Here is a 24,319-nt window from a genome sequence, read left to right as displayed (position 1 = left end):
GGAAAGTGGATAAAGGAGAAAAATTTTATATATATATATATATGTATAATACAGATAGCATAATTTACTAACCACAAGGATTTTCAGGGACAAACTCCTTATTGTGTCTTAACTGCTTGTATGTTTTTGGGGGGTTTGGGGATTTTGGTTTTTTTTTCAGTCAAAATATGATGTCTTACCTTATTAATATTACAGGTCTTGGACTACAATCCAATTTTAGGCTCCTTCTTAATTGGATCCTGCATAATTTTCATGACATTTGTGGTACTGAATCTGTTCATTTCGGTGATTCTGGTTGCTTTTGGTGAGGAGCAGAAGCACTACCAGGTGTGTTCATCTAAGCTCTCCTGCCGTTCTTAACATTTATAGTTAGTATAGCTTACTCATGATTTAGGTATTCTACCATCGGATGAAACCCATACAAACTCAGTCCAACTTCTAAGAAGTCAAGAATTACTCATAAAGCACACTTCAGATTTTCCAGATTTATGCTGTCCACTCCTGTTCAGACGAGTCTCTGTTCAGATCTGATTTGTAACCTTCTGTTCAAATACTAAATACAGAAGGAGTCTTAGACTTGTGCTCTAGCGCCATTGAAATCAGTGCCAAAACTGCTACTGAAGTCCATGAGGACTTTACACTCCTTTCAAAAATGTCCCTGAGTGCTTGACCCATTCAAGCTGTTGATAGCATGGTGTAAATTCCAGCTTAGTACTCCAGTACTGTCCAAAATTCCTCTGTTTTAAATAAAGTCAAGGGAGATGAAAAATAGAACACGTCTCAATAGAAATCAAGATATATTTAGTTTTTCTCATGTGCTTCGTCTAGAAGGCGGCTCACTGTATGTACCACTAGCTGTATGGTAGCTGGCAAGTGAACTCCAGGCTCCTGTAGCAAGGTTTCCATGGGCTTTGACAGAGCCAAAACTTCTATAACATACTTGTTCACTCATGCCCAACTGGGACTTTTGTCCCGATATATTTGTGTGATATTTTGCTTTGGCAGTTACTTATGCTTAGTTGTTGAGTGTTGTTGCTCTGTTGAGTGGAAGTTGGCTTATTTCAGTTCAAGTAGAGATTTTATCTTGTGACTTTCTCTGACTTCAGCAGAGACGGTATCTGCTTCTGGTCTGTGCATCTGAGTAACTTATTTCTCATTATTTTAGGCTTCAGAAGAAGAGGAGATTGTTGATCTAATGTTAATGAAACTTTTCGGTTTCTTTGGGATTAAATGCAAGAAGGAAGAGAAGCCAGTCGCTAATAATCAACTGGAAAAACCTGTCCACAATTAGATGATAACCACAATGAAAAGTCACTTTATGTGTGGGTGAAAGCTTTACTTTTTAACTATGAGCTGCAGTGGCTAGACTGAGGTTATTGTGGCTTCTGACTGAAATGCTGTGGCAATAAACTGTTGCTGGCGTGTTATAGAATTATAGAATTGCCTAGGTTGGAAGGGACCTTTAGGTCATTGAGTCCAACCATCAACCTAACTCTGACAAAACCACCACTAAACCGCGTCCCTCAGCACTGCATCTGCCTGTCTTTTATCTCCAGGGATGGTGATTCTACCGCTTCCCTGGGCAGCCTGTTCTAATGTTTAGTAACCCTTTTCTGTAGAAATTTTTCCTAATATCCAGTTTAAACCTTTCCTGGTGCAACTTAAGGCCGTTTCCTCTTGTCCTGTCGCCTGTTCCTTGGGAGAAGAGCCAGACCCGCTCCTCGCTACACCCTCCTCTCAGGTAGCTGAGGAGAGGGATAAGGTCTCCCCTCAGCCTTCTCCAGGCGGAACACCCCCAGCTCCCTCAGCGGCGTTTTGGAGTAGCTAAGAAATAACGCTAAACCTAAGGCAAAGCGTCCCACGCGTACTTCCTGTAGACTTTGCATCCGTACTTAATAAACACTGAGCGTTTGTTGCACCGTTTGGCTAAAATCCACTGTCTTGCTACCAAGCCACTGCCATGGAAAGATGGCGACGCCCTCAGACCGCCTTCCTCCCGTCAGCCTGACCCTGCTCCCGCCCTAGTCCCAGCGGCCTGACGGGGGGGGAGCACGACGCCACTTGGCCCCGCGCCTGCCGGCCACCTCCTCCGAAGCCGTGAACCCCCTTCAGAGACAGCGCCGCCCCCTCACGCCTGCCCTAACGGCCGCCGGTAACGGCCGCCCCCGCTGGGCGGGAGCTCCGCGCGGCACCGCCCCCCGCCCGCCCCCAGCAAAGATGGCGTGGCGAGCGCTGCGGCGGGTCGGGCCGGTCCTGGTGCCGCGCTGCCCGCGCCTCTCGCCGCGGGTGCCCGCGGCCCGGAGGTTGGCCACCAGCTCGCTGGTGCTGTCCGGTGAGTGGTGGCCGGGGGGCAGTGGGAGGGAGGCCCGGTTCGGCCGGGAGCTGTCGCTCCCCGCTGTGTTGGGGCTGCCGCTGCCCCCTCCCGTAGCAGCCGCTGTGAGGGAGCTCGGTGCGACGTGCAGACCCCCGCCCGGCTGAGCCTTCGGGAGCGGATGGTGGCGGGGGTGGGGGGCGTGTGTCCTGGTGCCCCCGCGGCTGGGAAGAGCGTGGCCGAGCGGAGCGGGCGGCTGCGGCGGGGCCGAGGGGGTCATGGGCAGCCGCTGTCGCCGGGGTGGCCGTGAGGGGAGCAGGGGAAGCCTCGCAAGATGGCTGAAGGGCTCAGGGCTGTGGGGGGCAATGGGTGCCTGGCGCTTGTGGCAAGTCCCACCTGCCCCTTGTCCTGGTGCCGGCCCTCTCCCAATTCCTCCTGCCAGGAGGAGCTGGTTCGCCTCCGTTAATTGGCAGAAAACTTTTAACCTCCTCTGGACGCTGCAGTTCTTTAGCAAAGTGGCCCTGTCCCCTTCTGGCCCCAGCCGCCGGCTTCGCCGAGCGGGCCAAGAGCGGAGAACGCAAACTTGACGAAAGAAGCGGATAGCTTTCCTGGGATCTTTAACAGTTAACTTTATTAACAGCTGGTAGGTCGGAGGAGGCCGGACGGGAGGACCGGCCGGCAGCAGCCCCAGCAGATGGGCTGGCGATGGCCACTGGGAAAGCAAGCCCGGCCACATCTCCAGGGCTAACGGAGTTCGGCCTGGCCTAGCCCAGCCCGCTGCCAGGCGTGTGGTGACAGAGGTGGTAAGGCAGGAGATGGACTTGCACATCGGTGCTCGGTGCGGTTTTGTGCTTAATGTAATTAATTCAGAAATTAAATGCTGCCGTTGAAGCTCTCTTTGAATGAAAGTTAGCCACAGAAGTCTGAAAAACAGAATCTGTGGTCCTGTAGAAGACAGGAATGTTGAAAAGATAGAAGAGGTGAAGAATATGCTATAAAAGTAATGACTGCCACTAAGAGGTCATAAATATCCTTCCAGATAGTCTTTTAACTTACCTGTTTACTGCCTTCTACAAGTGAAAGAAATAACATTTATTAGTTATTATTTGCAAATTGAGTCAAGATCTAAGCTTTTTTCACTATTCTTATTGTTTAATATACCCATTGTTTTTCTATAGGTATAACTTGAAGGAATAACATAAATTATGCTTTTGTTTTAGGCAGAGAGGAAAAAAATTATATGCCTCTCTGTGGAGGTGTGAGTTTTCCTTCACTCTTCAGGTATACATTTATGAAATATTTAATAGAGGCAGGCTAAACTAAATGAAGGTGTGAATTCAGCATAGGCTAGTTAAGCTGAAACCAAAGTCATGTTGAAATGAATGAAGCTGGAGTAAATTTAGCTGCTCTTCTGAAAAAGAATGCTCACAGAAGAGATTTTATATGCTCTGACATTTCATATGCGTTTAATTTGATTTATTTAATGGGCTGATCACATGAGCTCAAAGTTCAAATTTTGAGATTACTTATTAACTCTTTTTAATTTGACCTTTACTTTATTTGCACTGTTTTTTGTTACAGGGTTAGAATTTTTCATTTTTCACTTCTTCCCCCCCACCACCTACAGAAGCTTATGTGCTCCTCTAACTGTTGAGAACACTTTACTGCTGTGTTCCAAACTGACCATGGAAATCTTGTTTTTCTCACTCTCTTTTTTTTTTTTAACCTTGCTTTACAAACATTTTATACAATATTATTATCCTACATAAAAAGATATTGTTTGGCTTCTTTGTGATATACATATTGTCATAAATGTTCAGCTTGGGTTTGAGATTCTGTGTCATTCTCCATTCTTATGGCTCATTACTCGTTTCCAATGCAATTCCTATTACCTATGCGTTTAATGTCTTGGCCTGAAAAGATTTAAGATGTTTGATTTCTTCTGTTTATTAGAATGTGTGCTGGAGAGATTTATGTAGGTATCGATAATGCTAGCTGAAATTCTCCGGGGTTTTTGAGTGGTAATTCATGGAAGAATACTTCATATTTGCATTTTACTCCAAATTTTTTCACATAATGTACTTGCAAAAACATGTGTTGCTCTAACAAGGTCTATAAAACTTAGTCCATCTTCAAAGACAAACCATTTAATCTAGGACTTGCTTCTCTTGCGTGTGTTCAGACATAAACAAGAGGATCACTACAACCGAAACAGCTTGAAACTTGACTGACTTACAGTGGAAAGATTTTTAGCAGGTCTACAGAGAAAACTTGTTTTCATTCATGTACAAGTTTAGAAAATATACAAGGATTTGCAGAAGCGTAGTTTCTCTAGCAGGTATAAGGAGTCCGGCCTAGAGGAAGAGCCTGAGAGGAGAATTTTGAACGCAAAAGGAAGGCCCAGCTGTGCTACTCTGGCACCAATCACACAGGCAGCTCTATTTAAAAAGTTATCTTCTTCAGCTTCTGGGACATCCCTTGCCTAGTTGGATAGGTGCTACATGTGAAAGTTAAAAATAAATTCATTTTTTTTAAAAAAGAAAAAAAAGGGGAAGACAGCGTCTATGGAGAAACTAGAAGTGAGAAAACGGACAAAGCGGGCTGAAAATGCTCAGAGTAAGAAAAGTTCCACGTAAAGTGTTAGCGAGGAAAATGTTGCCTGTTTCAATTACTTCTTTTGAAGTGTCTGCATATGACTTTATAAAAAGAATTGTTTCTAATACAAGCTGGTACAACCTGCCCTGAGTCTTATAGATCTAAAATATATGTAGCATTGTAAGAATGCTGTGAAGAGACTTAACAGGGCCTTAAATATGTTTATTTTAAAACTATACCGAATAACTACTGTGTTCTTCTCACAGTAACAGTATTAACAGAGAGCAAATTCTTTTAAGTAACAGTTGCCTGCATTAATTTGCCTTAATTTTATATAAATCTGTGGCAACATTAAACACGGAGAAGTAGACTCTATAGGAAATGTCAGGTGGAGGGAAGGGAAGTGGTCACGTAAACTAACCAGGCTGCAACTTTTTAGCTTCAACTGATGGCTCTAAGTACTTTGAATGAGATGCTGTAATGCTGACACTGTTTCTAATGGGTCATTAACGGTGGCCTGACCTGGAATAATAAAGTGGTTGTCAGAAACAAACACTAAATATGCTTGAAGAGCCCCTAAGCCATCATAGAACCGCAGAAGTATGAGTAGAGTACACATATATGCTTTAGATTTATACTTTTGTTTGAAATACTACTGTTGCTCCTGTACTTCATCGGTCTCTAAGGGATAGCACAGGAACTAGTAATGCTCTCAGCAGAACACCTAGTGGGCTTCTACCGCGTGGCTCAACATGTCATGAGCAGAAAAAAATGCTTCTGTAAATTGCATGTGCTGTTTAAAATGTTTTCCAATAAAAACAAACAAAACTGACCTCAGTTAAACGATTTTAAGCCTGCAAATGTGTCACTGTATTTAAGCGAGCTACTTGTCACTTCTTTCTGAAATACCAAGTTTGTTTCATTTTAGCCCGCAAATTCACAGACAAGCATGAATGGATAACAGTTGAAAATGGCATTGGAACAGTAGGAATCAGCAATTTTGCACAGGTATTGATCTTTCCCCCCCTTTACCCAAGTCTGCAGTATTTATTTATGCATACCCGCTCTTGTCCTTGCTCTTTGGACAGTTACTGGTTTTTATCGTTCTAATCGCATATGCTACACACTGAGTGTGATTTTTGGACTTGGTCTATCACGTTATTTGTGAAGTGAATGCTGCTTCAGCATTCTGATAAATTCTTAATCACTTCAGATTGAGCCTATGGAGAGCTGAACTTGATGAGCAACTTAATGGTTCAGCAGAATTTAAAACCTCCTTTACTACTTCAGTTCTGATAGGCCTGAGGAGTTTGTGGCATACATGAAGAGGATGTCTTGTGCTTTCTAGGCCAAATTTCCTTTGACAATGAATACAGTGCAATCCCTCTGGCTAAAGAACAGTCGCGAATGGAAGTACAACATGGCATATATTTCTTACTCTAGGATAGGAATTCCTTTGGATTTTTTCTTTTGTTTTGTTCTTGTGCAAGTACTTGATTTGGAGTAAGTCACAGGCAAATTCAGGATAGAGATTCACTGTATGTGAAACTCAAGAAAATCTAATGTGAGAAGCTATCGATGAAATGAATGTTTCTTAGGATAAGCAGCACTTCCTGTAATCTCAGTTTTCTGTAAATAACACTAATGCTCTGTAAGATCCCTAGCCTTTTGTGAGATAGGGTACTCTTGTCAGTGAAGAGGCAGAAGCCTATTCTGCTTGAGCCAATTCTTATGGTGATAAGGCTCCTTATTAAGTCAGTAAGGACAAACTGTACACTAACAGCTCTCCAGTGGTCCGTGTCTGTGGGGAGGAGTCATTGCATTTTCTTTCAAGTTCCACAAATCCTCTGTGCTTTGTAACAAAAAGATAATTCCCTCAAATCATTGGGAACATTTTTCTTTAAAACAGTTGTTACTCTAGATGATGCTAAGGACATCAGCCTGCCTGAAGAAATCTGGATATAAAGCCTGTAATTCATCCCGAGGGTTATTAACGCTGTAATAGATAAATGATAATTTGGCATTTGGGGCATGGTAACGAATCAGTTTTTTCAAGTTGCTTGTTTAAAAAGAAAAAGTGAAAAACATGCACTCGTTGAAGAATGAGAACTAAATTTAGAGACAGAGATTGCTTATATACAGATATTAGAGTTACTGTATCGGATCCCTCCTATGTATAGTTTCTTTAATGTATGCTTTGATGCTTTTTCTTTTAAGGAAGCATTAGGAGACGTTGTTTACTGTAGTCTTCCAGAAATTGGGACAAAATTGAGTAAACATGGTAAGTTTCTGCTGTAATTTCTAATGAAGTAATTATTCTACTCATCCCACTCTCACTTTGCAAAGATAAATTTTATGAAATAAACTTTATGTTCATTAATACCATTATTGATCCTCTGGATGCAAAGGAAATTCAGGTGTTTCTACAAGAGGCAGCTTTAACTTCCAATTCTCGCTGTCAGACCATGCATGGTAGCAGAAAGTACTTGCTCATTAAACTGTGAAGACATTTATTTAAAAAACAAATCTTTGAAATATCTTTTGTAATAATTTTATCTAGGTTCTGTTTTTAAAATATTTATGCTTTGATTTGGACTTGCTAGTGCTTGGGTGGGCTTATACGTATTTCTGCAATTACGCATTTCGTGAGTTGCATGATGTGAAGTATCTAATTGATATCAAGCTCTGATTTTTTTATGAATATACAGATCCAGTAATTTTGGGGTATCAATTGTAATCATTGGGTTTTGCTCATTAGTGACGTACAAATTGTTACATTCTTAATCATTCAGTTATATCATTTTCCATATTAAGGAAGAGTGAGCACTAACAGGTAGAAAGGAAAGGCCTATTGCTGTATTTACGTGGAGAATACATGAAGAAAAGATTGTCATTAGCTTCAGACATTGCAGAAAAAGAACGTAGATTTACTGAGGCCTTTCTTTTGCCATCCTTCTTATGGAATAGGTCTGTATTGAACTGTTTTGGTCAAATATGTAACACCGCGTTGAATGGTGAATGTTAGACAAAAGGTCTTTCTGTTTAGGGTTTTAATTAACCAACTTGTAGTTTTATCTGAAGGAATTTCACTTTCATTTAGTTCTCTTTTCTACCCATTCTGGCTTCAGTCTAATTCCAGGCTTTCCCAGAACAGGTTGTTCTCTGATTCCTTGTGCTAATGCCTATCTGTTCCTCTGACAGCCCTGTGTTCCTCTAGCCTCTGTCTTGTTTGCTCGTGGCTTAGAGTTGCTCTGGACTAACATCGCTCCAGGCACTTTTTCCACAACTGCCTACAAAATAGATAAAAGGGAAGAGCGGCTGGGTGATTCCAGTGCGGTGCTTCTGAATACTAATGTGTGTTTTCCAGTGAGTGCAAATGTAACACTTGATAGTGTTTCTGAAGAAAAACTGGGATTCCTGAAATTGTGGATGTGTCTATTTTGTGACCAAATTATGTATAAAAAGGTTTAAATTGCAGATAAAAGGCATATTTAGGTCTCTTTCTGCAAGAGCTGAATGTGGTTCCTTCTAACACGATATCATATCATATGCTGTAGGGCTTTAGCAAAGGATTAGCCAAATGTAAGAAATTTCTGTCCTTTTGGAGCAGCCAGCTAGCTAGTGTTATGCAAGTTCCCCAGAATAATTCAGGGGCATAAACATCAAATTTAACGTTGCTGATCATTGTCATAAAGTTGGTGACTTCAATCTCTTTGGCAGTTTTCCTTGCTCAAGATCGAGACACTTCTTCAATGGCTAGGTCATCACCAGAATGTCTGACTGAAGAAAAAATAAAGCACTTTGTATTTTCCTCTTAAAAGCGTTCAATCGTATTCTGTGTTTCAGATGAGTTTGGAGCTTTGGAAAGTGTGAAAGCTGCTAGTGAACTCTACTCTCCTCTCTCAGGAGAAGTGACTGAGATTAATGCTGCCCTTGCAGATAATCCAGGGCTCGTCAATAAATCTTGTTATCAAGATGGTAAGATGTCATTTTTATCTTTCAGCAATGAATGCCACCTGGCTTCTTGCTATCGCAAAGGCCTCTGCAATGCCTAGTTCTTCCAGTGTAATGGTGTGGAGGCTTAAATGGAGTATATTGAATATAGCTCAAGTCCAGTAAAATTTAATGTGACAGTATTATTCTAGTCTTTGCTGACAGCTGCTTTACAATGTGTTCAGACATAGACAGTGGTTGAATTTAAATCTATTTCCCTTGATCGTGTTTCTCTGTTTTGGTTTTGTAACAGCTCACGATACCGAGAGGTCAGGCTCTTTTACGCTTTCTAGAGAGCGTCTCCTTAATGCCACTGTCAGAGACAGGACTTAGACAACCGATCTGACTCAAAAAGCCATTTCTTACGACAGATTGTTTGGTTGCTTTTTGAAGTATTGAAACATAGGTTTGCCTGCACAAGAAATTCTGTTGATTCTACCAGTGTTACAGGGCTTATATTCCTACTGGCAGTACTTTTCTAAGGCAGTAACATGAACGGATCTTTCTTGTAGGATACAAGATCTTGTAGGATATTAGCAACTGTTTTTCTTTTTGATTTCCTAACTACAGGTTGGCTTATCAAGATGACCGTGGAAAATCCTGCTGAACTTGATGAACTGATGAGCGAAGATGCCTATGAGAAATACATAAAATCTATTGAGGACTGAGCTGGAATAATGAAATAAATCCATATAAAATGTTTCAGTGTAGTTTGTCATCAATCAGTGAAGTACAGAATATCCAGTTTTGGCAACCTGAAAAATACCGCTTATGATCACATATACAAGACCATAATAACTGCAGAGATAAAAATGTTTAACATCTGCATACCTGCAAGGGCTTTTTTATTGCGTTATCTGATTTATGTAACTTTAGGATGTTATCTATAATATTTTGGGAAGCAAAATTTATTTGTTAAAATATATACTTCCCAAGATTCATTTGAAAATCAAATTTAGTCACAACAGCCTTAATATGGTAATTCTGTAGTAGGCACGTGATGTTCTCTTAACCTGGACTACAGCTTTTCCTAAAATACTTTTCTGTTGCTCCCAAGATATTGAAAAACAGCATCTCCCTAACCTCCTAACATTTTTTCCTAATTACAGTTACAAAGATGATACCAAAAAAGGAGAAGCCATGTCAACTACCTCTTTGCATGATGTTTTACTTCTTTACAGAATTTATTAATCCTTTGTTTTCCTCCTTCATTTTACTGTGTAATCAAGTAGTTCTGCCTTTGAGCAGAAGGTGTGGTTTTTGTCTTCTGATTTATATGCTTTCTTACTATGCAAAACTCATGCAATGACAGTTTATCAAGGTTCTAGAGTGGGTTCTTTAGGCTGTATTTTTTGTCTGGTAAACACTACCTATGTCCCAAGTAATTAAGGAGTTCTACATCTTGTGCCTAACGATTGCGGTGATTCAGAAGAGTAGATACTTGTGAAAATTGTGTGGTCAATAATAGTTTGACATATAATGTATCCGTGTGTGTCTGTCTGTAAGATCAAGTAAGCATACTGCTGTTAGGACATCACAGGAATGAAACTAAAACTTTCACTTTACAAACCAGTAAACTAAAGCAGCTGATTCCATTAGACTTAATATTTGATGAATCCACAAATGTGCTCTCAAAGTTGATGTGACATCTAAGGGTGAGCTGGTGTTGTACAGACCTGCATTTTAGGAAAACGTAATAGTACAGCGGAGTTTTGGTCTAAAAGTTTTTTCTATAATTTTAAAATAGTGATTAGAAGCCAAGCACAAAACAGGAACAAAACCCAAGTATCTGTAAGTTAACCTAAGAGGAAGTAGGGGAATGTTTAATCTATGTAAGATGATAAAGGCAAAATTCCTCTTCCTTTAGAAGTTCCTTTCAAAAGCACAGCCTTTCTAAAGGGCAGAAATACACTGCAGGTTATACAGAAACCTTTCTAACGTACCAAAATGTAGGGCTATCTTTTACGATCTGAAGGGATGTCAAAGTAATGGCTGGGTTTTTTTAAATCCTATGAGCTAATTTTCCCTCCGCAAGGCTTTCCCTCCGCAAGGCTTTCCCTCCAAAAGCCATGCCAAGAGAGACTCCACTGTATTTGAGATAAAACTATCCTCTCCATCGGAGTTAAACTGCAAAGTGAGCAAGAGGGAGGAGTGGGTTTGTTCCACATACATCCGAACTTGGCAGTGGTTGGTAAACAAAAGGCTCCCATAAGCCCCGTGTACGTGCTTTAAAAACTGTCAGCAGTTATCCATTATTCACAGTGTCATGCAGTATTTATTGTGACAACGTTCAGGGCCCAGGGAGCTGGGAGCTTGATCCGGGCACTTTACAGGCTTGCTGTGCCGGGGTGGATCTTTGGCCTCCCTGTGCGCTTCCTACAGGGAAAGTTTGTTTCAAATGAGAATGAGCCCAGGCAAATAGAGATAGGAAGTCATGAAAATGTTTCAGTTTGATACTGTTTCTTCCACCCTGTTTTTTCCAACTGTACTAGAGAGTAAAAGGCCCTTCATTCATGGCCATGGAATATACGACCCTTGTGGCTCTCCCTTTGCATTGTAATGCATTTTTATACAATTTTTCCCTTAAAATGTTTGTATTCTTTCCTTTTGATCAGCAAAATATGAAATAGTAATTTCTGTAATCCTCTAAGGAACCCAGGGAATAGTAAAAACCAGCACATCTGATCTCTTCTTCAAGCTTTGCCCTCATGTGTGTATTAGCAGCATTTGTAAGGTTACACATGAGTACGGATAAATGACAACTTTCTGGGGAAAGCATCTGAAACAGAATTCAACCTTTCTTTCATGGTGTACAAGTTAGAGAATGGATGTTCTTTTGCTTAAAGAGGAGGACCAGGAACCTCTCTATCCCTAGTTCTTTTGGGGTTTCCTGTGACCTTGAAGTGATTTATTACATTTCTCAATTCATTTTAAAATGGGAACGATAAACCTTAGGTGCTTTTCTTGTGTGGTTTGTGCTGAGAGCTCTGGTGTTCTGCAGTTATTTAGGCCAAAGGATGTCTATCAATTGGAGCAAATATTTTTATATTTTTCTAAAATCCACTCAACTACCCAAATTATGCTGCCAAAAGAATGCGTTCTTCCTTGTTTGATGTATGCTACCCAAGCAGAGCTCCTAGCTTCCAAATAATGTCATAACATCACCAGCAGCAGGAAGCCTTGGGCAGACCACCGTGCGCTGGGTGGAGCCAGGCACTGCAAGCACACGAACGCCAACGTGAGTCCATAATGAACACCTTTCATCAGAATAAAAGCATGGGCTGAATGTGCGTTAGCCTTGGTTTATGACACAATTTCAAACACTTTTTTGTATAAATCGTAGGGGAAGACATCCAACTTGGTCACCAGTGTGTGCGCCTACAGAAAATGAATAAAGGAGGAGATGATTTTTTACAAAATAACCACTTCATCTGTGACCTCTCTTAAGTCTCAATCCTGAGCTTGAGAACTTAACACTCATAATTACTGGATACTAAACATTATGGACTGACTACAGAGATTGGGTTTTTTGGCAAATTATGATTTCATACTTCTCCCACAACCAGTAATCAATCATGTCTCTCTCTCTCCTAGGGGTTAATTGTAGCATCACCTTTCTTCTTGCCAACACTTCTTTCTGTTCCACAAGTATCCACCCCTTTATCTCTCAAATTATCTAACTGAATATAAGCTAAGCTTGGAACTGTTGTTTTTTTTCAATCCGTGTTTAGTTTTGAAGATTTTTATCAACATCAGTCCTGAAAAGATTGCATACCTAAATTTTTGTCTAGTTTTCAACCAATGAAGTGCTGCCTCCCTCTGGAAATCTTGACCCATCGTGTATATAAATACAAATCATGTAATTGTTACTTCTAATCAGAGGGGAAAAAATGGTGTAAAACTCAAACAACAAAAATACATAAATAATAACATTTGGTGTTTTGATGAACATAAGGGCAACATGAATTTCACTGTCATTAAATTAACAGTAAGACAGACACCTAATGGTGGGTTAGATGGGGTTAGACGTGCAGCAGCTCTGATGATGGGGGTAGGAGTGCAGGAGATTTGAGTTTCTAATGCTCCCCTTAACCGGTGTCTCCAGCCACGATGTCCTTGTGGCTAAGGATCCTCTTTCCCATTTCTTCACACTGACAGATCGGGAATTTACAATTTTCCTGTAGTAATGACTCCCATCACAGAGTTTTAATATGCTAAAGTGACACATAAAGAACATAACCTCTAACTTCACGTCAGCTTAATCATGTGAATAATCAGAACTTCACCAATAAACCGATCCAGAACAATCCCCAGCTCCTCAAGTGTGTGCGCGATGGTGGGAGCCATCACACAGCAAGACGCAAGGGAAATTGTACCACCCGCGCTGCCTATTTTGGAGAAGAGAAAGAAAACCTAGGAATGGTGCATAATTAATTAATAACATAAGTTCACCAGGGGGTGGAATGCTTCAGGTTGTCAAACGGTGACATGTGCCCGTGTAAATAAATACGTTACAAAAGAAATTATTGCATATTTTCACCACAGGGTGGCACTCAAAACGTTAAAGACGGTAACGGGGGGGCAAGGTGAGGAAGCGAGAGCAGGTTTTCCAGTTCAGCTGCTCGGTCGCTAGAAGCACTGCAGGGACACCCCAGCCCCCGCGCAATTTAGTCTCCTGGGTCAACTTCAAGATCAGAAAAAAAATATTAAGCACATGCTGCTTCATTGAAAACATTTAAAACCCACTCCTCACAAAGGAATTAAACCTCATCTTATTGTACCCGTCCTCTTACCATCTTTCTTCTCCACCCGTCTCTTCCCTCTTCTTGCAGCACACCTAAAACTTGGCCTGGTGGGGAAGGGGTGTGCGTGGACAGTCTGAAATTTTACCAAGTTCCAAACACAATGCCAGCCATTAAGGCAATGTCCATCAGCATAAATTAGCAGCAAGACATGCTGCAGTGTCCTCTGTAATTTTCTCTACTTTCCCCGCAGTCCTTGAGACACAGCCTTGGCAGAACAGACCTTGGCAGGAGAATTTAGTCTGTGGCCTCGGGATTAGAGTTTGCCTCACAATATTGACATCCCTCTCTTCCTGACGAAGCATAATTCAGTCACTTCAGACCTGATCTATTTTAATGCAGTGCAAGCGGCCTACATCCTCCGCTATTAGGCTGTTTTAGTTCTCGGTTGTTTATAGCGTTTAATTATTTATGTTATTGAATGTATTTTGCTTAGAGATGTATTTTAACGGAGGTACAGCACTTGTACCTTTTTCTAACCAGGAAAATTGATCTACAAGGTAGGAGAATGAGTCTGCACTTCTTAGGACTCAAGAGTACTCCTGTTTTGCAGCCATCGTCCCTCTCCCTTCTTTGCTGCATGGGTCTGGATCAAGGGAAAATGACAGAGAATTAAAGTATTCTTGGCAACTCCTGTCTGTTCTGATAACGCCTCACTCGTGCCACAACTGGTAAGGCAAAGCCAGTGCTAAAACTGGTGTAATGTAACACCACCACTGCACAGCTCTTTTTTTTTTCCCCCCAATGTATCATCCTCATCTACAACTGAAACAAGGGGCAAAGAAGAAAATTCAGCCATTCAAAAACTTGATGGATTTTTTTTGTCTACTTCCCATATCTTCCATAGGTTTAAAGAGTAACTGAAGGCCACCATGCTCCTTCAACGCGTGCCCCTGCTTCTATGGGATCTAAAGCAGTATTTCTAATAGAGAATCTAACATTTGAGACAGCCGTGGCATTCAGTATGGCCCCCTGAGACGATTCAACTCATCAGACCAAAAACTGTTGGTAGATTCCCAAGGAGCAGGGATTGTTATTGTCAGTATTAGTAGTACTACTATATCAATACTTCATACATTTTAACACTTGTTAATAAGACCCTTTCTATCTACTGTATATAATCTCATTAACAGTCAGATGAATTCCTGTAGTTATATTTTGTCCCATGCAAGAGTCAAAAAAATGAAAAATTAATCCACGATGAAAGAACAATGTAAAGCTATTCTTTTTTTTTTTAATTTTAGAGTACTATGACTTCATCATAATCTTCACCCAGAACTGTAATCTCATTATTTCAGCATCACTCAAGCATAACAGCAGTTTTAAATTCAAAGCATATGCCTTACCAAAAAGAAAAGGGGAAATTACACTCTATAATTCTAACTATTACAGTCTAATATTTATATAATGGCATCTTAATAAAGCAGTTCTGGGTTCTGTAATTTGTGAGAGCTAAGAGTTCATTTTTACTTGAACAAAAAGGTTAGATAAATTATAAATCAGAAAACATTCCCTCTGGAAAAAAAGAAAAAGAGGTCTGCGGGTACATTTTAATTACTTTGCCTTTCTAAAGAAACACATGAATATATTATTATTATTCATAACAATGAGACAGATAAGCAGATGTTTCTCAAAGAATATATAAAAATAAGTTGTTCTAATTACACGAGAACAAACACGTAACATTTTTTCTCCTTATGGCTATATGGCTTTTATCTGTATTATAAAGAAGGCTTAAAAAGTTTTGGTTAAAGAAAAGCTGAAAAGTGTTCTTGGCATTGTAACATAAGATGCAGTGAAAGACTGTGAGAACTAGCACATTATAACAATTCAATAAACAAATATTTTGAACTCAGCAATTAAGAGAAAGAATATTTGTAAGGGTCCCTACGATTCATCTCGCCAATACCCAAATAGCCTCAATTCTGCATCACCACTGGGGGAAATGGCATGTGCTGGTTAAAGAAACAGCTTGGCTGCAGCCACTGCTGAATACACATGGGGCTTAGAAACCTTCCTCCTAGTCCTTCAGCACTGCAAAACTTAAACTGTTATTTAAAAAAAAAAAAAATTAAATAAAAGCCACAGTTATTTTCACAAATCTCACATCTTCCCTCTATGAAAGCCCCTCCCTCCTCTCCTGAAAGACTAGTGTTTCTGTACCTTCCAGCAGCACAGGCTTTGGGCAGCTACATGTTGAACTGCACTTGAGAACGTTTCCACTGTTACTAGTGACCATAATGATGCAAAGCCGGGAAGGAGTGAAGTCACAAACAGCTGAAGTACAGGCATCCCTTTCTGAACTACGGACTGCGAAACTACACCTGCAATGGTGTTAATGATACAAGACTAAAGACAGCTACGCACATTTATGCCCACTGATAATCTCATCCAATCTTGAAAGATGGCTACGCTTGAGAAGAGCAGGTTACCAACACAACGCCATATACTGCAGCTTCCATAGAGAGCACTCTCCATGGAGACTGCCTGAGGACACACCGGCTGGAAAAGGGCCCAAATATTAGATATTTGTCTTCAGATGTGCAGGTGCATCACAACATGTCTTCATACATGCCCTATGGATGAATCAGAACATAACTGTTTCAGATCCTCACCAAAAAAGAGCTCATGGCTTATCAGCTAAGAAAAGAGGTTTAAATTCACTACAGGCTCACAATTTGTATCATTAATCTTTAATGACAGCTAGAAGCTACAGGTTTATAAATATATATTTTTCATAATTGTGACAACCAGTGACTACATGCAGTTTTGGTGGAAAAATTGTCTGAAATACTGTAAGGCTAGGTAAATTACAAGGCATTATTAGAAAATGTTGATTTTGAACTTTTGGTGTTATTACATTACTTTTACAAACATTAGAAACAAATATTACTTGGTGAAATATAAACATTGCAGAAGAAACTACAACCAGAAGTAATTTACCAGTTAAGTACACAGTTAAACAATTATTTATTTGGGTTTTTTTAAACAAAGTCAAGGTAAATCAAAGAAACAGTAATAAAAACTTGCACGTTAAAGAACGTGGTCTTCAACAGACAGCATCTCCGTTACAGAGAGAAATAATTTGTGTAACAGTAGAAGGGAGGAGTTAGGTTTGTTTAAACCATTCCAAGAACAGTAATTTTCTGTCACAGCAGTCAGTTTTCCTGCATTACAAGATGGATCGATGTCCAGATGTAGGCAGGTGTTGCACCCAGGCAGAGCTCACTTTGTACCAACTTTAAAATGCAAGAACTTGACGCCAGGGTGCACCTCTGGACATATGCAAGTGTTTGTTATACCACAGTTTATAAACTGGACTTAGGAGCAATCCCAACCAATTTTAGTTCTACTACTTTTGATCAGCTTTAAAAACATATATATTAGCTCTTTGAGTTTAAAAGTATAATACAATTTGGCTTATTCTTAAGATAAAGAAATACAAAAATTTTAAAACTCACAACAGTAACCCAACTTACTGACCTAGGTGGTGATAAAGAATGAAGTATAATGCGTGAGACTTCATTATGCGATTTTATGAAATATTGTCTTGTTACCATTATTCAAAAGATACGATCATGTTTTAGTGAAGTGAGACTGGACAAAAAAGAGCCTAAAGATATAACACGATTTAAGACATACAGTTCCCTTAATGACGCATTTAACAGAATATTCTATACACAACACACCAATACATCAACTATACCAAACAGGCGCACCATAATGTTGCATAGAAATATATCCCTGGTATTAATACACTTGCACTGAAGACTAGGACTTTCTCCCCACCTTGCTAAATGAAAGCAAATATGTTTTTAAAAAAGCACATCTCACATTTGACGTTTTTCTTAGCTATAAAATTCTTTGGAATTGCTAGTGCATGTGTTATTTCAAGAACATTATTATTCTGCATGCTATTGTTTAAAATTTAAAAACTAAATTTTAAAGGAAAACAGTTTTCCTGCCTTTCCCCAAAAAATATAATGTGAAATAATCTTTCTATGTTGCATAAAAATAAAACCAGACCTTTCTCAACAACAGAAAGCTCGAACAAAATCCAGGACAGCTGAATGAAGAGGATATTCTACAAGATGGGAAAATCCAGGGTCAAAAATCCTCTCTGCAAAATTATTTAAAAGTCCTATTTATAAGAATAAAGAAAGAATCTAACCAATAGCAAACGATTTTATAGCTCAGTCTTCACTGTGACCACGGAAGACCTACATTCAAGCCCATACACTGATTTAAGGAAGTGCTCTTACCACTCAACTATTTCAGGGCAATTCTCTCATATAAGCTGAGCCTGAGAAAGCCTTCCTATTGAAACAGGCATGTTCCCCTGAACATCCTTCATTTTGAAAAAATGTCACCATCTTCCATTTTTAAAGAAAAATACTCACCAGTTCTACGTAAGGCTAGGGTTTGTTTGGTTTTTTTTTTTAACAGAAAATTTGACTATATTTACTTCCTGCCTTAAACTATTTAGGTTTGAAAAAACCTTAATTTCAGTCCTCAAAAATATCTCAGTTATGTACACATGAAGTGCATACAGGAAACAGAATTACTGATGATTTGCCAAAAAGCCATGCAGTAAAATTGGAAGATAAGAGTCATTTGCTTCAGATATTCCTATAGTGAGCACTTTTATCTCATGATATAAACTGTGCAGACAGATTAAATCCATCCAAAAGTTTTAATGATATGTATTATGCAGCATCAAATAAATAACAGTAGAAGCTTAAATCCACAAATAGATTTCATAAAAAACTAGAACTTTTGGTTTCAGATAGAATATATATTTAGAATATCTGTGTAAGAGGTGAATATATACAATAAGTGTATTTTGTTATATTAACTACAGTCACAGTTGGGTATTTTTACTTAACGACATAATTGTAGAGGTATACCAGTAAGACGTATTTCTGACTAGTTTCTTTCACTGTAATATGGGAAAATATTATCAAATTCTTCTGGCTGCTAAGGACACAGGATTTCTGGCACAGCTGAAAGTGTGTCAGGAATTAGAATTATTATATTTTTAGTATAAATTTCCTTTTAATGACAAAGCCATTATTGGCCTTTTGGTGAGACAGCTAAGGAACACATGAGATTTCTTCCTAGAAAATGTTGAAAGGCACGTAAAAATTTCAATATATATATATAATAATATGTTAAAAAGCAGATTCTGAGTCTTTCTATAGGTTACTTTACATTAAAATATAGAATTAGCAGATGTTTGCTTGTTGGCCCTACGGAAAAAGCATTTCATGTATCTGTAAAGAGATCACGCTTATGCATGAACAGACATTTGTTCATTCAAGTGAAACATTTCCCCTCACATATGCTGAAACAAAGAGCGTGCAATTATTCTGTTGTTTACTGAGATACCGAGGACCACACATGCACATCAAACAGTTACTTGCAAATGGTAAAAGGAGAAAAGAGTTAATTTACCTGAAATAATGTACATTTATTGAAAATGAGGATGACGGTTTCAGTTACTGATTTTATGCTAATAAATAATACTATGTTTAGCTAGCTGAAATTCTGTTTACAGTCACTTAATTGTTCTGATTCCTATTAGGGTTTCTAATAATTAGGGTAGATTTCAAAAATATTGCCACAAAAGGCATAGAATCACATGCAAAAAAATCTACCAGTTTAAATGTGAAGCAGCAAACATCAACATATATCAGACATACAGTACAATTTGACTCACTGTACAAAGTATCATTATATTGCACATAAAATAACATGGCACATTTCATAAAGCTACAACTTTCCACAATAAGTGACAGACACATTTTTACATCTGCAGAGACGTAAGCAATGACTGATTCACTTCAAAGTGAAGTGGACAACCTAGGGATTATTGCCCAGCCTAAACCATTCTAGTATCACTTGGAAAGGAAGGTGGCATGGGCTCTAGTCATGCAAATAAAAATACAAAGAGCTGACATTTTTTCCAGAAAAAGGTTGGCTTGAAAGTTTTCAAATATTTTACTTTGCCTGTGAAAGTTCATTTTGTGGAGCTATGTTCTTTAGAAATGTGATTTTTAAAAGTTGTCTTGCTCCCATTAAAACGATTGATGTCCCACCAACTTGAAAGTTATCCTCTTCAACATAGGTCCTTCTCCCCAAAGTCATAATTTATGTAAATACTATATAATCGTTACTCGGGATTTTTTTTTCCTTCATCTCCATTTATTGCACTGCTTCTAGCAAGCCACAGAGATAGCAACAGCCTGAAATCTAAAGGATTGGAAACTGTACATGGATGCTGCCAGTGGAAGAAATACTCAGAGTCATTGCAACTGAACATATTTTTTGAAGACTGAATAGATCTTGCTTGGAAATCAATTAATGTGATTGAAGTGAAGAGTGTGTAATTGAAGTAGTGCAGCTTTGGCATATACCACTGACAAATTTCTATTAAAACACCTCAAACTTCTTCCACAGACTTCATCAATAGCATTCGCGAGTCTAAACTGACTGAGCGCAAGGTTACCTATCCAGGCTTTAAAAAGTAGGTGCCTATAAATGCTTCTAGAGGGCCGTGTCTTTTACTGGACCTGCACAAATATCATTGATAATCTGCGACCACGTGCAAACCCATAAAGTTACCCACGACATGTAGTGTTGAGGATCAGCTTAACTGCTTGAAAGGTCGGGAGTCTCTGTTTTGTGAAACATCCTTCCGGTATGCTACACCCTCAAAAGGTTTAACATTCAGATTTGCTATTTGACAAATGGGGCCATAAATAAAAAGCAAAGAGCGGTAACATCTGAAAGTTATTATAAAGCCGCAGCCAAATTCCGCCTACAGAATTTCAATCGAGAGCAATAGTAATTTAATCTAAGTCAAGAAAAAAAAAAAGGAAAAAAAAAAGGTGAATACGATAACTTGCTAGCGTACTTGACGCATGTACACCCATTTAGGTATTCCAAATTTAGAGTTGAAGCCACAATTGCTATAAGGAGATTTTTAAGCATTTTTTTAAACGATTAGAGACCTGCAGATGCTGCATAAATCAAATGACAATGAAAACTGCCATTCACTGGAAAATAAAGTTCTGGAATTAGAGTTATACACTGTTAAAAATGGTTTTAGCACCACTCGTGCTTCTAAAGCCATTAAAACAGTAAAACAGAAAATCTTGTGAAATCTTTATAAGCAAAGTTGCGGCATCATTTAATCTAAAATGCATAGAAACTATTTTTTTTTTTCTCCAAGCATTTTCATCAGTCTATGTAACAGTTGATGGTTCACTATTTGGGTAAAAAAGGCCAAGCAAATAACATTTTAGAAAGCTGTAACACAAATAAAAAGATGTTTGGCTATATTTCCACCAGATTTCAAAGTGCTTTCAAATGGAGACAAGTCCTTTTCCTTCTCTCCAGTATTAAGGCTCTTATAAAAAAGTTTGCCTAAAAGACACTTGGGGTTTCTTTATCAAATATGCCACTCAAAATGCTTTAACCATGAACATTTTAAGACGCTAGTTCTGGAATTCTAGCTTTATAAATGTGTACTAGCAAGATACAGGATTACTTTATTACAATAAAGATCGGGGCCTTAATATTCTAAAATGTGAAATACTCAGTAGATGTTGACGCTACATTTCTTTATATTCTGTTTCTACTGAAAACACAGGGATTAGAAAACTGTCTGGGAAATTAAAGCCAAGTTACCAATACTACAGAAGTAGCCTTGCTATTATTTCTATTAAATCAGAAACAGTGATCTAGAGAAATTAAATGAAATACTCTTTTCCCACCGAGTTTACAGACCTTCCCCCTCCCACCCATATTTATAAGTTTAATTATTCTGACTGAACCAGACCCTCAGGAGACAAGTGCTCTCAATTCCCACTGAAGTCAAAAGGTTCTATAAGAACTAGACATTACTCAAGCCATTTTGGACACTTAAACCTTTTCAAGGAACACAAAAATGCAGTTAAAAAAAAATCACATTTGATTCCTAAACAATCTACAGAAGATCCAAAACGTTTAAAGGCCTGATCTTACAGCCCTTCATCATCAGAAAATCACACTGACATGGGTTTTACCACTCTCAGAAGTCATATTTGTAGAGGTCTCTCTCCTGCAAACACATACACACCTAAATCCTGGAAAATTAGCACCCAGATTTGGCACCAGCCCGACCTGTGTTCAGCTGAAGTCCTGAAAAAGCAAGTTTAAAAAGCAAGATGCAACCCTTACTGCTGAAATAATTTAAAACATACTTTTGAAGGAAGAAGCCAGCATGCTCAGTAATTTTTAATTGATACATTTTTATATGGCAAGATACGACTTTCTTCAGTTTGTCTGACTAAATTTAGCCAGTTTTGGGAAATCTTACTGAACTTATTATGAAACATTTAGAGCATTTCATTTTTCAGAAAGCAGGCTCCTGCACCGATACCTTCGCATAAGAAATCCAATTAAACTGTTAACATGAATAAAACTGAAAGCGTTGCTGGGGAAGCAGACTAAAATTATGGATTCTACTCTTGCCATCTCTTGTTCCTTTGGTGCAATTCCACGACTTTCCTGCTGAATGGTGCACAAGCAGCTTTGTGGGACCAATCCAACTGCAACAAACATCAGACCTTGACAACCCTTTACAACAACATACCACGTGAATTTTACAACAGAACACTTGCTTTTTAAAAGAAGTCTCTCAGTGGGTCGCATTTCAATTAGAATGTGATGTTATTTTTCTTTTCTAACTTGTTGAAACACATGAAACAGGGTTCAAAATTAAAAACAAAATATAAATGTATCTTTGTTTTAAACCAAGCAATCATTTTTACAGCATGATGAAACACTCTACACCTGGGGGCATCCACACTCTTGTCTTTTTCGGTTCAAAACTGTAATTTGTCCCTTAACCTTGCCCTGTCAGGCCCTTAACCCCACAGGGCAATTAATGTGAGTGGGTCAGCGAGGCTCTGAACAGGGAGCCAGCACCTCGCCGGAGCCAGGCTTTGCTTAAGCAGGATTAGACATATAGGATGGCCGGACGGATGCCCCTTGACACTGTCCTCCCTGTCACCTGCGCCTGACCCCGCTGAGGTGACAGCAGACGATCCTGACCTCCGCCAGCATTTCCTTGCACCTGCGGATCCCGGTCCCTGCCAGTAAATTCCGCAAATTCCCGCTCCAGAGCCCGGCGGGGCAGCTGCGGTGGTGGCAGCCACAGCACACCGGGAGACTGAGGTGGAAACCGGGCCCAGCCTCCCCGCCAACACCTGGGAGGGTTTCCCCTCGGCGTTGTGAGCGAAATAGAAAATATAAATTTTCCCTCTGTAAACAGAATTCAGGAAAATATGTTCTGGCGACTTACAGAGAAGCGGCCGGACGCGAGGCCTGCGCTGGGCCGCAGAGCCCGGGCCGGGTGCCGGACCCTCCCGTGAGGGGTCCCGCCGGCCCCCGGCCCCTCAGGACGGGCGGGACCGGGCTCGATGGCCCCGCAGGACGGGCGGGACCGGTCCCCGCGGGTGCCGCCGCCGCCCCCCGCCTCAGATGAAGTGGATCCATGCGGTGCTGTCGGGGTCCTGCAGCGGGCCGGCGGCGGGCAGCCCGCGCTGGCGGCCCCTCAGCCGGTAGTTCGCCCCTTCGTTGTTGTCCCAGTACTCGGCGCCGGCGACGCGGTAGCGGACGGCGAACTCCAGCGCGGCCTCGGCGGCGGCGGCGGCGGGGCCGAGGGGCAGGAGGAAGGCGAAGCGGTCGGTGAGGCCGTCCGCCGGGCCGGCCGGCTGGTAGGCGGCGGGCACCTCGGCGCAGCTGGCCCAGCGGTTGAGGGTGTAGCGCACCGACACGGCCTTCTCGTAGGCCAGGTTGAGGACGCGGACGGCGCCGCGCAGCCCCGCCGGCTCGGCCCGCACCCACTCCAGCCTCACCTTGTGCTGCCGCACCCGCTCGGCGAAGCCGGGGCTGGCACCGGGCTGCGGCGGGAAGAGCGGTTCCAGCAGCGGCGGCGGCGGCCCGAACAGCACCGGCTCCAGGTCGCCCAGCGCCGGCGGCTTCCTGGTCTTGAGGAGGTCGGCGGGGCGCGGCGGCGGCGGCAGCGGGACCTGCGGCAGGTCGGCCTCGCAGAAGTGGCGGACGGAGGTGAGCTCCAGGCCGAGGGAGTCGGCGAACCGCACCGTCTTGCGGCGAGAGGGGCTCTGCTGCAGCGCCGGGCGCAGGCTGCGGTCGCCGGGGGTGGGCAGCGACTTGGCGCGGCGGCGCTGGGTGGGGCTGGGGGGCACGGCGGGCAGCGAGGGCTCCCGGCCGCGGGGCTTCTCGCCCGCCGCTTCCCGCACCACGGTGGGGCTGGGAGGGGGCGGCGCGGCGTCGCCGTCGGGGCTGCACCCCCCCTTGCACTGCTCGGCCAGACTGCCATAGAGGCAGGCGCTGCAGCTGAAGTTGCGGGGCAGGTAGAGGCGGGGGGGCGGCGTGGGCACCGAGGTGTGCAGCGAGCCCCCCTTATCCATGGGGAAGGGGGAGCGAGGGGGGAGGGGGGGGTGCCGGCGGGGCTGCTGCTCCTCTCGGGACGGTCTAACGCTCGCTCGGCGGGCTCTGCCTCTCGCCCGGACCCGGCGGCAGCGGGATGGCCTCGGCGTCGTCCCCG

The 24,319-nt window shown here is 41.3% G+C and overlaps 3 protein-coding genes across 3 annotated transcripts in view; 2 read left to right on the top strand and 1 right to left on the bottom strand.

Annotated features, from left to right (window-relative positions):
• The window catches only part of LOC134514577 (polycystin-1-like protein 2), a 42,162-nt gene extending 40,594 nt beyond the window's left edge, over window positions 1-1,568 (top strand). Inside the window, exons 42-43 of the mRNA XM_063332561.1 lie at window positions 196-327; window positions 1,166-1,568. Of these exons, the coding sequence (XP_063188631.1) occupies window positions 196-327; window positions 1,166-1,291 (258 nt within the window). The 3' untranslated portion in view covers window positions 1,292-1,568. The remainder of the gene's footprint in view (window positions 1-195; window positions 328-1,165) is intronic.
• Window positions 1,569-2,172: 604 nt separating this feature from the next.
• GCSH (glycine cleavage system protein H) lies at window positions 2,173-9,604 on the top strand. Its single transcript, XM_063334687.1, has 5 exons — window positions 2,173-2,332; window positions 5,835-5,914; window positions 7,124-7,187; window positions 8,753-8,884; window positions 9,470-9,604. The coding sequence occupies exons 1-5, from the start codon at window positions 2,218-2,220 to the stop codon at window positions 9,565-9,567; spliced, it is 489 nt and encodes a 162-aa protein (XP_063190757.1). The 5' UTR covers window positions 2,173-2,217; the 3' UTR covers window positions 9,568-9,604.
• Window positions 9,605-18,132: 8,528 nt separating this feature from the next.
• PPP1R3E (protein phosphatase 1 regulatory subunit 3E) lies at window positions 18,133-24,319 on the bottom strand. Its single transcript, XM_063334686.1, has one exon. It carries the CDS (start codon window positions 24,180-24,182, stop codon window positions 23,226-23,228), a length of 957 nt encoding a protein of 318 aa, XP_063190756.1. The 5' UTR covers window positions 24,183-24,319; the 3' UTR covers window positions 18,133-23,225.

The sequence above is a fragment of the Chroicocephalus ridibundus genome, chromosome 4 (assembly GCF_963924245.1).
Source record: "Chroicocephalus ridibundus chromosome 4, bChrRid1.1, whole genome shotgun sequence".
Lineage (NCBI taxonomy): Eukaryota > Metazoa > Chordata > Aves > Charadriiformes > Laridae > Chroicocephalus > Chroicocephalus ridibundus.
This window is presented reverse-complemented; position numbering and strand designations above follow the sequence as displayed.